The sequence below is a fragment of the Triturus cristatus genome, chromosome 6, assembly GCF_964204655.1.
Source record: "Triturus cristatus chromosome 6, aTriCri1.1, whole genome shotgun sequence".
Lineage (NCBI taxonomy): Eukaryota > Metazoa > Chordata > Amphibia > Caudata > Salamandridae > Triturus > Triturus cristatus.
Window position 1 is genome coordinate 104988858 of NC_140589.1, and position 17304 is coordinate 105006161.

The window sequence follows — 17304 nt, forward strand, 5'->3', positions numbered from 1 at the left end:
ACTTTCTTTTCCAACTGTATTTCAAACTTGTTCAATAATACAAAATCTGCATCATGTATGTAAAGAGGTGTGTCCTGGCAAGCCCCCACAGCTTATGGAAACCCCACATTCAATGTCAGGAGCAAAGGCTTCGGACTATGCTTCTCTTTCTTTACTGAGTAAAACACAGCAGCCAATTAACACTTGAAAACTTTAAACTACATATCCCATGATCCCACAATCCAATGTCTCATCCAATCATGGGGATCCCATTTCCCTATATATGTCTATAATACAAAAGTCCTTCCTCTTTCTTTGCTGCTGCAGTGGCCGAGATAAGTGCCTTTTTATTATTGTTATCGAATGCGTGTTCTGTATGCATTGTTGCGTTTTATACTTTGTGCTACTGGTATTGGTCGGTCGAGCATTCCGCTTAAAGGGGTCTTGGTGCTCGACCCGATCTCATTTGCCAGAGTGGAACAGGAGTGGGGATTTAATAGATCTTGCCGCTTGGAGCGGGGTCAAGTCTTCTTTTGATTTCAACCTATGTGAGCGAGGCAGGCTAGAGCACTTTGTTCATTCGATTGGCTTAGTACACTGCGATGTGACGTATGTTTCTGCTCCTGTCCCCAGTGAACACCCAATGGTGTGCATAAACGTGACGAGGGCTCTGCCCTAGAGAAATATGACAGGTGGCTCCCTCCACTGTTATTGTATCTGGCCTGGGCAGTTCCCTGCCCCTATCTGCCTCAATAGAGTCTTTGGACACCTGTTGTTTGGGACTGTTTCCCTCCCCAAACCTCTTCCAGCTCCTCACTGCTTAATTATTCTTTATTAGCATGGTGTACTATGCCGAAGAGGAGGAAAACTGGATGGAATATGCAGAAGTGCACTATGAGCACCAAATGGAAGAGAGGTTGGTGGAAGTACTGGATACTCACATGCAAGATTTGGTTAATCATGCCCTGATTAAGGCTCTGAGGCCATTTACGCAACCATTGACCCCTTATGGGTTGCATGAGATGGTAGGACCCCCTGGGGACTCCTTGCCAGGTGATATTGAAACCAATGAACTGGGCTTTGCCCGTACAGCCTCTTCAGGGGGTTCTGCCTTGGTGGAAGGCCTCTTGCAAATTGCTGCTTTGGTGAATATGGGAGTATGCCTTCTCAGGGCCCTCCAGGGATCTACAAGGTCTCAGTGCCCCCAGTGGTGAACTTGTCCTCAGCGTCATCTCCCCCCTCAACTGATTCTATAGCTCCCCAAGAGGATCAGCAACCAGCGGCAAAACGCAAGCGTAAATCACACCATTCCATGTCAGAGGTACCAGCCAATAAAAAATTGCAGTTTGACCCCAAAAATATAGTTCATGCCTGTTCCACTGAGTGGGTACTTTATATGAAAGTGGCGCTTTACGTCCGGGACAGACTGTGTAAAGGTTTTAAGCATGAAGTGCGTAACACCTTGAGATCTGAATGCCCTCGATCCTCTCTCCATGGCAACGTCACAGATAGGCCGGAATTGGACCCCAATATGGTGAGTTTTCTCAAGACATTTACAAAAAACCCCAATAAAGGCCTGGATAGAGCATGGTGCAGATGCCAAGAAAAACTCTTGGATCTTTCTGGTCCAATTACTAAGATATCATAGTTGGCGGTCCAGGCAAAGGAAGCAAAATCCATGATGGATCCGGGGGAGGTCCTTGAATGGGCTCAGCAGGCATTGTGCTTTCTCAGCAAAGCTAATAGCGCAATGACCACCAAACGCCGCAAATCTTTCCTCATGCGGATTGATCCGAAACATGCAGAACTGGCCTCTGCGTAAGCAGGCACTATGGCTAATGGTCTACTTTTCAGGAAAAAATTTGTCAGAGTTCTCAGCAAGTATGTCACCACTTTCTCTCCAATGGATAACAACTGTTGTCTTTTTGCAAGGGCCAGGCAGTTTCCGGGCCAGGCGCCAGGCCGCAGATTCAACGAGGCATCCCGTGGATATGCACAGAGGGATAGAGGTACTCCTTCTGGCTCCTCCAACTTCTACCCCACCCGCAACAGAGGAGGTTGTGGCCCTGCCTAGCGAGGCGGGTACAGGGGCGGAAACAATGCCGCCGATGCCACCTACTCAGGTAAGAGTTATCCCATCCTCAGTGGCTATGGTGGGCGGACAGATACAGCTGTTCCTGCACAAGTGGAGGGCTATCCCTCAAAACCCTTGGGTATTGCAGACAGTTCAGGAGGTCAGACTAGACTTTTACTTCTGCCCTCAGCAAGGGGTACGTCCACCTCCTTTCTTTTTTCCCAAGCAGAGAGTGGTTTCATAGGTAAAGAGATTTGCTCCCTACTCTTAAAAGGGGCAGTGGTAAGGTCTTCACTCTATCAGCAAGGGTTTGTTAGCACAATATTCTTGGTCAAAAAGAAGGACCGGGGATTTTGTTTGGTTCTCGATCTCAAACATTTAAATTCTTGGATTGTGTATCGCCACTTCAAGATGGAGGGAATACACTTACTATGGGATCTCTTACAGGAGGTAGACTGGATGATCCATCTGGATCTCAAGGACACTTACTTGGCAGTCTGCATCTTTCCCCTCCATCTGAGGTTTCGCTGGCGCAATCACTGGTATGAGTTTACCAACATGCCAGTAATCTTTCATCAGCTCCCACCAAATTGCTTCAACGCGTAGTCCTATATCTCCGGGAGCGAGGAGTGCGATTGATTATCTACCTAGTCAACATTCATGTCATAGCGCAGAGCAGGGACATGGTCATCTACCCTTCTCTTGGGCTATTCAGCTCCTTCGAGATCTGGGGTTTGTCAGCAACTCTGAAAAATCAATCACAGTTTCTTCCCAGACTCTACAATTCCTGGATATTTAGGTAGAATCTGTCAACTTCTGTTACCATTGAAGAAACGGATGTCTATTAAGAAAGAGTTTAGGAGAGCGCTTGCCTCTCCGACTATATCATTGAGGATCTTGGCTCGCCTAGTAGGTCTTTTGGTGTCCTCCATCCAAGCAATATTCCCGGGTCCAAATCATTATCGTGGCCTTTAGAGATTGAAGATCTTACACCTTCTGAAGAGGCTGTCTTATTCAGAGCAGATAGTGCTGTCGGAGGAAGCCAGGACGAAGATGTCCCAGTGGTTGGACCACATGAATGCCTGGAACGGCCAAGCTATTTTTGTGTCGGCTTTGGAGATGGTCACAGAATCAGATGCCAGCCAGTGGGGCTGGGAGGCCTGGTGGAGATGGGAGGGAAGAGGTACCTGGAAGAGCTTCATCGCCACATCAATTGCCTTGAACTGTTAACAGGGGCCTTTGCAGCCCACACTTTATTCCCACACATGGCGAGTTGTTGTATTCTTCTGGGAATGGACAACATTTCGGCGGTAATGGTAAATCAACCGTCTGGGCAGGAGGAGATCCTGTCTTTTGATTGAGATCGCCAAGGATTTTTGGCATTACTGTGTCCAGCATCAAATCTCGGTGACAGCGGGGATATCCCAGCATCAGCGGCCCGTGCAGGTAAGAGCGGTGGGGCCTGGTCGGGGGGGATTTCGACAGACAAAGAGGGAAAACTAATTATTTATTTAATTTGCCCTGGTCATCGTCTGTCGAAATACCTCCCCCCTCCCCCCCCCCCCCCACGGGCCCCCCACTCTTACCGGCACGGCATGGCTGTATCCCAGTTCAGCTCAATCTGATAGCGGACTTGAACTCTCGCTTCCTACTTGATTCATCCACAAGTTTTTCACAAGCTGAATCAGATTTGGGGTCCATGTGCGATAGATCTCATTGCATCCTCCCTGAATGCCCACTTCCCAGTCTTTTACAGTTGGAGACCAGATCCTCTGGTGGCCAATTCAGATGCATTTATCCAATCCTGGTTGATGGGTCTGCTATATGCATTTGCTCCCTTTTCTATGAGCCAGCGAGTACTCTTGCAGGTGAGTCGGCAGACAGCAGAGCTGGTCCTAGGGACCACTTGTTGGAATGCCCAGTCGTTGTTTCCTGTAGCAATGTCGCTGTCTTGCATACATCGGAGAGTGGCCAGTCTCCAATACTGTGCCACCAAGTGTTTTGCTAACAGTAGAGCAAGAGCTGGGAACTTTTGTTTAGTATGGATGTTGCTTGAACCCAACCAAGCAAAGCACCAGCAGGGTCATCCTGCTTTGGGCTTGCGTTATTTTGTAGGTCGAATCTCTTGTGTATCTGTTCCCAAAATGCAAAAACCTTCCGGCACATCCGCACAAGGTGAAGGAACCCTGCTTGCGCCTTACCACATTGTTCGCAGCGAAAGCTATCGTGCAGTTTCCATTTATATAGTACTAACAGAGTGTAGTACATGCAGTGTAGGAATCTGAAGTGGATTATTCGCAGTCTACTGCTAGGCAACAATTCACTTGTCTGTGAGAAGCAGTATTCCCAAATCTCATCTGTGGGGGGAACCTCTAGATCCTCATTTCATCCCTCCCTTGCGGGAACAGTGTGCGGGGGCACTGCTCTCATGGTCTCCTAGTATAGTGCTGCTATGAGTTGTTTGGGGTTTATTACTGCAAAGACTCCAGTTTGGGAGTCTCTGCAGTATTAACCTTATCTAGTGGGTCCAGTCTATGTTCTATCGGGAAGTGAGGTGACGTTTTGTTACAGGTGTACTTATTCTGTGGTAGAGAAAACAGTCAAATAGAGTGATGTTAAAGTGGGCTTTGAGAGTATCAATAGTGATGAATTGTCCTTCTTTGTATATGTCTGCCCATACAGTAATATGTAGTTTATGTAATTGAGTGGCCTTTTTGTTTTCTTTGACCATGGGGAAGAGATGGTGCAATGACAATGGGGTTAAGGGTGTGTATAATAGTTTGTGTTTGGTCTTGCTGATAAAGTTTGTCCCATGCTGTAGCTGCACAGTATACTGTACTGTACTGATTTATTTGGTTTTAATAGAGCCATAGACCCACAGAGTGGTCTGTAGCAGAACGGGCCCTGCAACATCCCTTTCCACCGCAAGATGAGCTATGTACTGCTGAGGGTTTAACCTACAGTGTGCGTATTGGGTACTGTGGTGCCCACTTGTTTGTATGGCTTAGTTAGTGTTTACCAGGAAATTCAGTAGGGTTGTAAGGGATGCAAAGAAACTTTATTTAAGCTGGATAAGAATATTGACAAAGTAGTGTACAAATTTTGCGAGAACACCCATTGTGATTAATCCTAATCTTTTGGCCATAGTTTGTGGCAACTGGCCATCTGCAAATTTTGTCAACAAGGGAGCTCATTGCATTCTCATTGTTAATCCTTATGATTTCATTCTTATTACGGCTAATAATCGATATACCTAAGTTTTAATCGGTTCATCTTGCCATTTCAGTGAGAAATCGAGGTCTACTTCTAGGGTCTTCTGAGTGAGGGGTAATATTGCTGAATTACCCTAATTCACTGTCAGACCTCACAAATTTCTTGAGTGTTTCTGAGGTAGTGTTATAGCATCTGCAATCCACATAGAGTGAGGCCAATATGGATCGTCCATAAATCTTGAAGAGTATTGCCAGTATTTTTGTCTGAATTTGGCAGAAAGGGGGTCAAGGGCGAGTGCAAATAAAATAGTTGATAGAAAGCACCTCTGATAAGTGCCACGTCCTATTGGGATTGAGAGGGAGATTTAGCTGTTTATATATAGCTTATTGATTGGATTATTATATAATAACCTGATTAGTTTTATAAAAGGCTTAGTCATACCTATACAACTCAATATCGTCATCAAGTAGGGCCATTCAAGGTCAAATACCTTAGTGGCATCCAAAAAGACTGGCAATGCGTCCGTTTCAGGTTTAAGCTAATGTAGGACAGCAAACATAGAACGCAGGCTATGTATAGTCAATTATCCAAGTATTAATCCCGCCTTACCATTTCAGGTAGTATCTGGAGGATTATATTAGCTACAATTTTTGTCAATATTTTGGTGTCACAGGAAATTGGCGTCATGGTCTGTACAAGTCGCAAGTTTCCACACTTAATTCGATTTCAGGATGACAATTAGAAGGGCTTCCAGCAGCGATGGAGGACTGCCATTATTAACAGCCTCATAGAAGATAGACAGTGGTTGAGGGGCTAGTAAATGAGGGTAGAGTTTTTAAAACACTGTAGGAAGTCTGTCGGACTCCAGGCCTTGCCATTCAGGACCCCTCGTATCACAGCTTTTATTCCTTTTAGCATAATGAGCTCAAACTACCACTTTGTGTCCTGACCATCCAAACCTGATGTGTGCTCCCTCCTAATCTAGACACTGTCTGCAAACTCTGCATACTCACTTTATCGTTCTTCTACGTCGCCAACCTCTGTCTCCTACTTTTCCCTATTTCTCCACTTTATTTGCTGCTTCTGTTTCTCCTCCAAAATATACCATTCCTGACCATTCCCACAAGTTAGTGCATGTCTTCACCACATTCTCCTTTCTTCTTTGCCTTATTCTGACACTCTGATGTTACTTCTGGGAGGTACCAAATCAAAAGCATTAAAACTGTGGTGTGCGTGTTCCCCTGGGCCAGCATGGTACAACTACCCACGCTGGCCACCCTATTGGACAATGCACGCCTCATGTTTCATGCCAAATCAGTCCTCAACAGTGTCAACAGTTTTCCAGTTAGGGTCAATTTTGGTGGTTGCCCACCAGAACAGGAACGGTGACACTGCCACAGTTAATGCAGCCTTGACTTCTGTGGCCAGATGTCATTAGCCTGTCATTAGCAGGCACCAGGCCAAGCCTGAGTTTATGATCCTAAGGCTGTCTAACTCTGTGTCAATCTGTTAACCAATGCAGCTCCTTCTCCATACTCTCAGCCATCACCTTTGACCTCCTATACAATTACTTCTACACTGCAACATTTCCCCTCCTCTCAAAGCTGTTCGCCATGGACAAGCCGGTAAAAAACAGAGTCTTCTTTGTTACACAGCACTTGAGGGGAACCCTTCTCCACCACCTTCCCAGCCTGCATCACCAACACCCAGTCGGAGTCCATGATCGTATCCAACCTGCACGAAGAGAAAAGCAAGAGAGGTGCATTATGGGAGAGTGCATCTGTGAAGAGAGGGACAGTACTGGCACTGCGAGGTTACTCCTTGTATAATGAGTTACGGAATCTTTGGAGTAAGAGCAGAGTGGTGATCCTCCACCCTAGGCTCAACGGCCCCCACCACACAGCTGCTGTTACCTACACTGGACACGTCCAGGTGGAGGATGTGTATGAAAAATACAGGAAAATTACAGTGATTCATAGAGGTTCATCCATCATTTAAACATACAATAGCCCTCGTTTACCACTCATGTAATACAATGCATTATCATAAATAACTGTATTTCAGCATAGCCATAAAAGTAGACAATAAATATATGTATTTCATACACACAGTGCCACGATAACACCAGCTAGCCACATTAGACAGCTTATTTATGTCAATTTCAGGCAACAATCACTATTTACTTGAAAAAATTCCATTACAAATAGTATTCCCTATAAGATATAATTAAAAGTCATAATAAAAAGTCTACATAATCAACTAAAATCTTTAAGGACCTTTAACATTATTTAGCAGCAATGGTCCTCCTTTTTGCACACGGCAGGCCCAAAAATTTAGCAAGGCACATACATACAAACGAGGATGGATCCGTACGTAGAATTGTTAATGCTACAAGGTAGCTTCCGGTGCCCAGCTGCCTACAAACTGGTGCATTCCAAACAGCGCGGAGCTTAGGATACAAAGGGCAAGCAAATAACACATGCTGAATGGTCTCTTTTTGTCCTTCACAGAATGGACAATCCACACTATCAACACCCTTCCATTTTACAGTAAATGCCTTAACAGGGAGTGTGCCCACTCTAAATTGATGATAAACGTTCTATCAAGTGGGACATCTATCAATCCCAATACTGCTCGAACCTGTGGGCAGGCTTAAAATGTAAGAATTCGCTAGTAAGTGAGGCGTTCCCAATTCTCCACTCTTCCTTCTTCAGGATGTAATCCCAATAATATGTTTACATTACATCCTTTGGTGGAATTTTTCCAGTCTCAGGGTGGAGGCCTAGCTTGCCAAGGCCAATCACCTTCACTAGCTGCTTTACTGAGATCAGCCATAGTACATTATTTGATTTATCCAACGTAATCAATTTGACCAATGCCGTTGCATAATGTGCTAACTCTGGGGTAACCTAAATCCTACACCACTATAATAAGGGGTGCAACTGGGCCTTCAAGGCTACATTTTTCATACCCAAATCCATGAATAAGGGGAACAAAGGGGTACTCACTAGGAGCGCAGCCAGCACTCTAGCAAATGTATTCTCGGATTTTGCCATCCTCATAGTACCGCCACACCCCCACAGCTCAGCCCCATACAATGCAGCCCCTAAGGCCTTCGCTTCATAGATTTTCAAAAAAGGAGCAATTGGCCAAGTATAACTGGCAGGCAGTTATTTTAAAATTACTCTGACTCTTTGTTAATATTTTAACATGGCATTGTCAATATGTTGGCCCCAAGATAAGTTGGGTGTAAATTTAATTCCCAAATATGTGAAAGAGTCTACCTGCTCCCAAAAACTCACTTACCAAAGGTAGCTGTTCCTTAATTTTTCCGATGATTAAAAGTCATAAATTTGGGGGGAGGGGGCGCGTGGTCTGTTGCCGGAGAAGATGACAGCACACTGACGTGGCTCCAGCCATCTTCTTCGCTTTTCCCCCTAATAACCGGCATTAATCCGCTACATCTGGGCAGGCACTCGAGCGCAGGTGCTGCACATTATCGCACCTGCCGAAAAAGAACCGCTTCCCAAGCCGAGGGACGTCTTCGGGAGATAGCAGCCTGTGGAGAGAGTGAAGCTGCGAGGTGATGTCGGCGTGTGCCCCTAATCCGAGACGGTGCACCCCGAGGATCCAACAAGAGAGGCTTTCCGCTGGTTACCACACTGCACTCGGAGAGGACCGGTCTGCTAATACCGGCAACAGGGGAGCGGTCCCCTGAGTAAGCACTCCCGACCACAGACGGGACCCGCGGATGAACTCGGTAGAGTGAGACGAGTACTCAGCCCGCTCAGGACTCAATCCAATGTGCCGGTGAGGAGAGAGTGGGGGACCCGTGGGCAGGTGGGGGCTGTATGTGCTCATACTTGGATAGACTACAGAGCCTGAAAGCAGAGATATAGGGCAAGATACAGGGCACGTAACAAAAAGCATAGGCTACTCAAACTACTAGCATTCAGTGAAACAGCAGACACGCCCTCAAAAACATCGCAACCTCTCACCTACTCCCTGCCACAAGACTATCCACGCGATACGGAACAGGGCCCTACCGCAGCAACCAGCACATTTAACCACCAGCACTGGTACGCACCATAGGGGCGTGGGAGGTAGTAAGGGGAAAACCGACAGGCCGCGTGGGAAGGCCCCTGCGACTATACGCCACCCATAGTGTCATTGATTGAATCACGTCGATATTAGAACTATGTCTGGCAGCAATGGCGGGCTTGGTTCGCCTCAGCCCAAGCTCGACAAATACTCGCGGCAAAAAGCACAAGATGGGGCTGCAGTGCAACCGGATCCTGAACAAGAGACACTGCAGAAACAGGCTGAGCAGGGCTCCCTACACTGCAGAATATAATGGCAGCCATCAGCAGCATGTGTACCTCCCTGGAGGTGCGCGTGGACTCATTTCCCAGCTACGTGCAGACCTATGAAAAATGGATGCTAAAGTCAAAGAAATGGAGGATGTGTCTCATGGTCTGGTCGCAGACACAAAGACATTAGAAAAAAAAGTCTCATAATTGCATGCCATCAGCAAAGTCATAGCAGCACAGCAAAAACAGAATAAAACAACTGCTGGACCGAGTGGGGGAAAGGGTTCGCCTACGAAGACCACATGTGGCCCTGGGAAGTCCGTGCAGTCTACATAAGAAATAGAAACTATCCTGGCACGTTTACTATAACCCGTATTAAAGAGACTAGATCGTATTGAAGCTGAAACAGCAAAGATTAGCGGGAGGGGGGAAGCTTCTGTGCCTACGCAGGTAAGAGCAGTATGTCAGTGTAAATGTAACAGGTCCTCGCATATTAACTTGCAGCCTGTGGTTAACCCTGAGAGTCGTCTGGTTACCTGAACTACATTAACCATTAGTGAAAGTCTGGCTAATGTGGGGAAGGTGCATAGCGTGTATAATAACCCTTAGTATGGCTGATTTACTAGCAATAAGTAATTCAAATAACTATCGACCTAATGAAAATCGTCCATCAACTAGTAATTCCCACCTCCTTGCAGATCTTGGCCAGCCCACTACTCATTGTGAAGTACCTCACCAGAAACAGCAACGAATATACTCACATAATAGTACAGGCTCTGTTAGAATTACACAGGTCGCCCATGGGGCAGGTCAGGGACGTGAGGGATTATATCAAACCTATCAAAAGTTTAACCTTCACCTCCCCCCAGCAGCATGCCCCTTTGTGATGATTTTAGTAAATACCCCACCTTTACACTATTGTCAGACGGGAACCACTCAACAATTGAATAAAGCATCTCATTGGCTGACTAAATTTGTTCCATACTCCAGTCAATCAAAGACCAGCACCCCCAGATTGTCCCCTGCTAGAAGCTTCCAATGGTCTAACTTCTCCAGCTTGTGCAAGAATATAAGATAAAGATAGATAGAAGCCTTGTGACAAGGGGAACAGGGTGGGTCGCATCTGAATCTATGAAAGATGCCAATGCTGGAGAACAGGAGTTACAGGTAAGTAACTGTTTTCCTTCTCCAGCAGTGGATCTTTCATAGGTTCACATGCTTGAATTAAGATTATCATAGCAGTACGCAATGTGAAAACAGTGGATGGCAGGCATGAAACTTACCTTATTTAAAAAGGTTCTGGAGCACAGTCCTTCCGACTGATCAATCTTTTTTAACATCCACGTCAGGGCAGTAATTCTTGGTGAAAGCTTGTTTAGTTCTCCAGGTGCCCGCCTTGTAAATGTCTTTCAGTGACAGTCCTGCAAAATGAGCTGTAGTGGCTCCCATTGCTCTTGTAGAATGAGCTCTTACTGATTTTGTAAGAGATGTATTCATGTGCTCAAAGGATTTAGTGATGCAAGTAACTATCTATTTTGCAAGAGTCTGTTTCATAACTGGACCTCCTTTATTTATTGCTCAAAAGGCTACAAATAATTATTCATTTTTTTAAAGACTTTGTGGCCTGTAAATAGAACTTAAAATATCTTATGACATCCAGTGAGTGTAATGATCTTTCCGCTTCAGCCTTTGGATCTGGAAAGAAAGCTTGAAGCACTATTTGTGTCTCAAATGAATGGTCGATAGTACCTTCAGGATGAACTTTGGACTGGGTATCAACATTGTTTTTTTGTTTGCAAAATGGGCTCTTTACAAGATGGCGCTTGTAACTCACTCACTCACTCAGCAGAGGTGATAGCTAGCAGGAAAACCTTCTTCCACATATATGTTGGCTACTTGCTTTGTAAATTACTTCAAAGGGTTGACTTATGAAGGCTGCCAAAACCGTATTCAACTGACTGGAGCCATTTTTAGAGACAGAATGTAGAGTCTAAAGAGTCCTTTTATAAACCCCCTAATAGTACGTTGGGAGAATAAAGAGAACTCATTGGATTTCCTCAAAAAAGTTGAAATGGCAGCAAGATATACTTTGATTGCAGCAATCGACAAGCCTTGCTTGGCTAGACTTAATAGATATGGCAAAAAATGTACAGGGTAACATTTGAGGTGGGTCTAGCTTTTATTTCTACATAACAAAATATTTCCACTTAGAGTTATATTTTTTGGCTATAGAAGGAGCTCTTGCCGCTTTAAAGACTTCTTTGCAATTCATTTGGATCAGCAGTTGACCAAATTCTAAGTGCTGATGAGTTAGGCTGTCAATTTGAAGGAACTCAATTTGTGATGTCAAATTCTTATGCTGTTTCTCGATAGCTGGTGTGGATCTGATTTGAACTGGATCTGTGTTTGCACTGACATGTTCCACAGTTCTTGGAACTAATGTTGCAGAGGTCATCCTGGGGCTAGCAAGATGATTTTGTAGCAGTCCATTTTTAACTTGCGAATTAGTATCAGGATGAGCAGTTTTGGAGGAAAGGCAAAGATGAAGGTTCACATCCAATCCATTTGAAAAGCATATCCACCAGATCCCACACATGGTCACCTGCTGACAAATTTGGGATATTTGCTGTTCTGATCTGTGGTGAACATGTCTCACTATGAATAAACCTCATCTGAGAAAGATGAGATGCAGTTGGTTGTCATCTAACTGCCACTCATGAACATCCGAGTGTTGCCTGTTTGGACTATCTGCAACATTGTTGTGTTCTCCCAGACAAGCTCTGCTGAAATGTTTATATTGTGGTGAATGGCCCATTTCCAAAGCCTTTGAAGTCCGTTGGAACGTGTGAGGCATCGGATTCCTCCCTGCTTCAGGATCTAAAACATTGTTGCAGTGCTGTTTTTAAGAACTCTGAGATGAGCATTCTGGACCAGTGGTAGTAAAGCTTTCACAGCTAATCGTATTGTTCCTAGTCCTAACACATTTATTATAGATTGCATTGTTTTGTCGTCAATATACCATTTGCTTCCATGTCCTGGAGATGCACGCTTCATCCTGTGAGGGATGCATTTGTTGTCATAATGTTTGGGGTTTTGGTGGATTTAATGTTTGGCCCTTGAAAATGTCACTTATCGACCACCATCTGAGTGACTTTCATCTGGAAGTCACCTGGACAACATTGGCCCAATGTCCTTGAATCTGTTGCGATTTGGAGTTCAGCTGTTTTTGAATGATCCTCATCGGTAAACGACATCAAAGACTCATAAGCATGCAAGAGGGCATAGTTCCAAAAATTGCTTTTAGTGTCCTCACTGTTGTGGTGTTTTTTGTTAGCAGAGATCGATTGTTGTATCAACTTTTCACCTCTTGAAAGGGATACACCATAATTAAGTGTGTGGAAATGTTTGCCCCAAGATACATGATAGTCTTGCTCGGTGTTAGCTGTTAATTTTAAAGAGAAAGTAAGACATATCTCATATCCCCTTGGATTGTAGCTGGGTTGAAGACGATAAAGACACTTTAAATGTGGATCATCCATAAAGATTTCGGGGTATATTATCAAGCACGGCGTTAACATTATCGGCGATAATGGGCTTAATAATATGCCGTAGAGAATTCCCATAGAAGCCCAGGTTGACACCAGAACATGGGCTTCTATGGGAATTCTCTAGTGCATATTATCAAACCCATTATCGCAGCTTTAGCGGCAGTTTTCTGCCGATAAAGCGGCGATAATGTTAACGCCGTTTCTTGATAATATGCCCCTTCGTTCTTCCCACAAGCTTTATGAGCTTTGAAGAATGACTTCTTTCCCTGCTCTGACATGATGTTCTAAGGCTGCTTTTTACAGAACAAAGATTGAAGAAAGGCTTTGTAGTAAAGTGCTTTTCCTGAGGGTTATACACTGTAACATGCAGTGACAAATATGACGGTTGGATGTTTCTGGCAGGGAAGCCCTTGAGGATGCTGGTCCCCGATTGGCTGCAGTTTGGTTCATACATAATGAGGTAAATGATTTACTAACGTCTATGAGAAATTTCAATTTTATTGATTGTGGGGCCTACGCTGCTATATTAACATTCTAACTAACGGTTTCCAGTGTGAAGGGAAATAATACAAGCATGTGAATCTATGAAAGATCAAACACTGGAGAACAGGAGTAGCAACCAGTCCCAATCTCTGATGTCGACACTTGGGCACAGGGTCAAGACTAATTTGCATATGGCTGGGTTCAAACTGGAATGGCATGGTGAGCAAAGAACGATGGATTTAGGCCCAGATCTCTGTACTGGGGTGAATGTATGACATTGTTCTGCATTCTGTCCATCAATTGTTTTTGCATTTGTCACCCCGAGTGGGACAGGTATGCCCAGACGTGGGTCCCATGCTCTCCAAGCCACTGGAGTCAAGCTATCCTGGCTGATGAGGGGTGAAACCCAGAAACCGATCCTAGGATACTTGTTTCCAGTACAGGTAGGACCTGACCTGGCAGTTCGGGCTGGACAGTTCCCATTGGGCACAGGGTCAAGACTGATTTGCATATGGCTGGGTTCAAACAAAAACGATGGATTTAGGTCCAGATCTCTGTACTGGGGTGAATGTATGACATTGTTCTGCATTCTGTCCATCAATTGTTGATTCTGCATTTGTCACCCCGAGTGGGACGGGTATGTCCAGACGTGGGTCCCGTGCCCTTCATGCCACTGGAGTCAAGCTATCCTGGCTGATGAGGGGTGACATCCCAAAACCTGTCCTAGGATGCTTCTTTCCAGTCCAGGGAGGACCTGGCCTGGCAGTTTGGGCTGGGCAGTTCCCATTGGGCACAGGGTCAAGGCTGATTTGCATATGGCTGGGTTGAAACTGGAATGGCACGGTGAGCAAAAAACAATGGATTTAGGCCCAGATCTCTGTACTGGGGTGAATGTATGACATTGTTCTGCATTCTGTCCATCAATTGTTTTTGCATTTGTTACCCCGAGTGGGACGGGTATGCCCTGACGTGAGTCCTGTGCTCTCCATGCCACTGCAGTCAAGGTATCCCGGCTGATGAGGGGTGAAACCCCGAAACCGGTCCTAGGATGCTTGTGTCCAGTCCAGGGAGGACCTGGCCTGGCAGTTTGGGCTGGACTGTTCCCATTGGGTACAGGGACAAGACTGATTTGCATATGGCTGGGTTCAAACTGGAATAGCATGGTGAGCAAAAAAACGATGGATTTAGGCCCAGATCTCTGTACTGGGGTGAATGTATGACATTGTTCTGCATTCTGTCCATCAATTATTGTTTTTGCCCTTGGCCAAGAGAGCCTGAAGGTGGCTGCGGAAAATAGACAAGTGGTCTCCTGGGAGTTGTTGTGTGTGGATGGCATGTATGGGGGGAGGATAGGAAGGGAAGGGAGTATCTGTGTTCCATGATCAGCACCCATTGATCTGATGTGATGCTTCACCATCTGGAGAGGTGAAAGGTGACGTGACTGCCTACTGAGCAGTAGTGTGCCGCCAAGAACAAATTAAATCAGTTTCAAAGGAGCTGCAGGGGTAGGACTAGGGCTGGGTAGTGCACTGCCCTTGTGGGCCTGGATGTTGTGAGCCTGCTACCCATTCCTGCCCCTGAAAGGACTGGTAGGCATGTTGATGCAGAGGGAGGGATTGGCACTGCATCTGCTGATATTCCATACCAAAGCCTCATAAGGGGCGCTGTTGTTGGGGGGTACTGCCGAGCAGGATGATCTAATCCCAGAGAGCTAGCAGTAGCATTTCTCTCTTCAAATCTCTACAGGGCCAAATCAGTCTTTGTCTCAAATAGTTTTGAGCTATCAAACGGCATGTCTATAAGGGCCTTCTGCACATCTGATAAAAAGCGAATCCAGGAGTCGCGCTAAAGCACTACACTTGCCCAACTGCCTTACCCTAACCGTCGGTAATGTTTAGACCTGATTAGATTGTATATTTTGCAGGAACTTGACCATCTAAAGTTTATCGTTGCAGAGACGTTTCTAATCTCTTCTGGGACAGCCAGCAAGACATCTGCCACTCTGTCCCACAATGTGTGTGAGTACCTGCCCAGCAGGGCGAGACTGGTGCTAGAAAAAAACCTATTTTGTAAACATGTGCATTTGGTTGGATTCCTTATCAGGTGAGTTGCTAGTGAATGAATTAGGGTTTAGGTGGCTGGAGGATGCCTATACCACAAAGCTCTCCAGGGTAGGATGCTAGAGCAAAAAGTCTGGGTTTCCAGGGGCAGCCCAATGTCGTCTCACCATTAGTCTGGTTACTGGAGGATAAGATCCCGGTTTTGCCCAGGTGCCCACCAGCAAATCAATGAGAGCCTCATTTAATGGTAAGGGGTATTGGCTGCTCTGTGCTCGACTACAGGTGTTGCACAAACCTGAATGGTGTGAGTGGCAGTATAATGGAGATCCATCCTTCAACTTCTCATGTTTTTATGGGATTGCCTAGACTTACCCAAATTCCACAAGTTCAACTTTGAACACTTGAGCGAGGTGCCTCAGAAACGAGAACGTGTCCGTGCCCTCTACCAGGACTACAACTTCTTTCGGAGTTTGGCGACTGCTAACTTGGCTTCACATTTGTGGATAGCTTTGTGATTCACTCGAGTCATGAGAGGTGCTGAAGCAGTAAAGGCATATATTGTACCTGTCACTGGCATCTGTCGAAGTCAGTCATGGAAGGGCTTAAACCCTGTCATTTTAGGGCTCATATCTGCACACTGTTAAGCTTTTTGGGTGGAAACAGAGCCATTTTCCTGAAGGAAAAGTCTATCAAAAGACAGCACTACTACATGACCACGTCAGAAGGTGCAGAAAGAAAGGAACTGACCTCAACGCACACAGGTGGCATACATATGAGCGCTGATGTCATATCCAAAGCGGACAGAATGGACGTGGAGTTTCCAGATCCATTCTGGACCTGGGGAAATTCATGAGGTGAGGAACCTGCAGTTAGAAGTCCATCAGAATTAAGCGTTTTACAGTGCAGGCATTTACAACGAAGGTAAGTATTCTTTTTTAAATGCCAATTTATATGTAATTTTAAAAAAATAAAGTTTAAAGGTTAAGGGATGGCGTTTTTAGGATTCAAGGATGGGTATAGGTAAAGAGATATATGGGGTTTTAGGGTTCAGTGATGTATTGAGGTAAAAGGAGGTAAGAGTTTTTAGGGGATAAGGTTTTTTTAGGGTTTAGGAATGGGTTGAGGTAAAGGGAGGTAAGGGCTATTAGGGTTCATGGGCGGGTAGAGTTAAGGGAGGTAAGCGGTGTTTAGGGTTCAGTGGTAGGAAGAGGTAAGGTTTTTATGGTTTATGGGTGGGGGGAGGTTAAGGGAGGGAAGAGTTTTTCGGATTCAGGGGTGGGTAGAGGTAAAGAAGGCAGGAGGTTTTTGTAAGTCTTCAGGGAGGTAGAGGAGGTAGGGTTTTTTTAGGGTTCAGGGGTGCGAAGAGGTAAAGGGATGTAAGCTTTTTTTCAGGCTAAATATATACATATATATATATATATATATATATTATATATATCCGGAAGAAAACAAAAGTTATAGTTAGATGAAAATGTCAGTTAAAACATACCGTGTTAAATTAACAAAACCACTCAAATTCACCAGTTATAGTTCTCGCAAGTAACTATAACTCATTCCCTTAAGTGACTAAAACTCACGTCCCCGTCATGCACAGTGCTGTCTTCAACAATGGCATTTCAGATGTTGCAGTCATGTTA

At 45.2% G+C, this 17304-nt stretch overlaps 1 protein-coding gene across 2 annotated transcripts in view; it reads right to left on the reverse strand.

Annotated features, from left to right (window-relative positions):
* Positions 1-5089: 5089 nt before the first annotated feature.
* Positions 5090-17304, reverse strand: part of LOC146816450 (ATP-binding cassette sub-family C member 10-like) — a 351699-nt gene continuing 339484 nt past the window's right edge. For both annotated transcript variants that reach the window (XM_085610292.1, XM_085610293.1), the window contains exon 22: positions 5090-7000. In XM_085610292.1, coding sequence (XP_085466418.1) covers positions 6865-7000 — 136 coding nt within the window. In that variant the 3' untranslated portion in view covers positions 5090-6864. The remainder of the gene's footprint in view (positions 7001-17304) is intronic.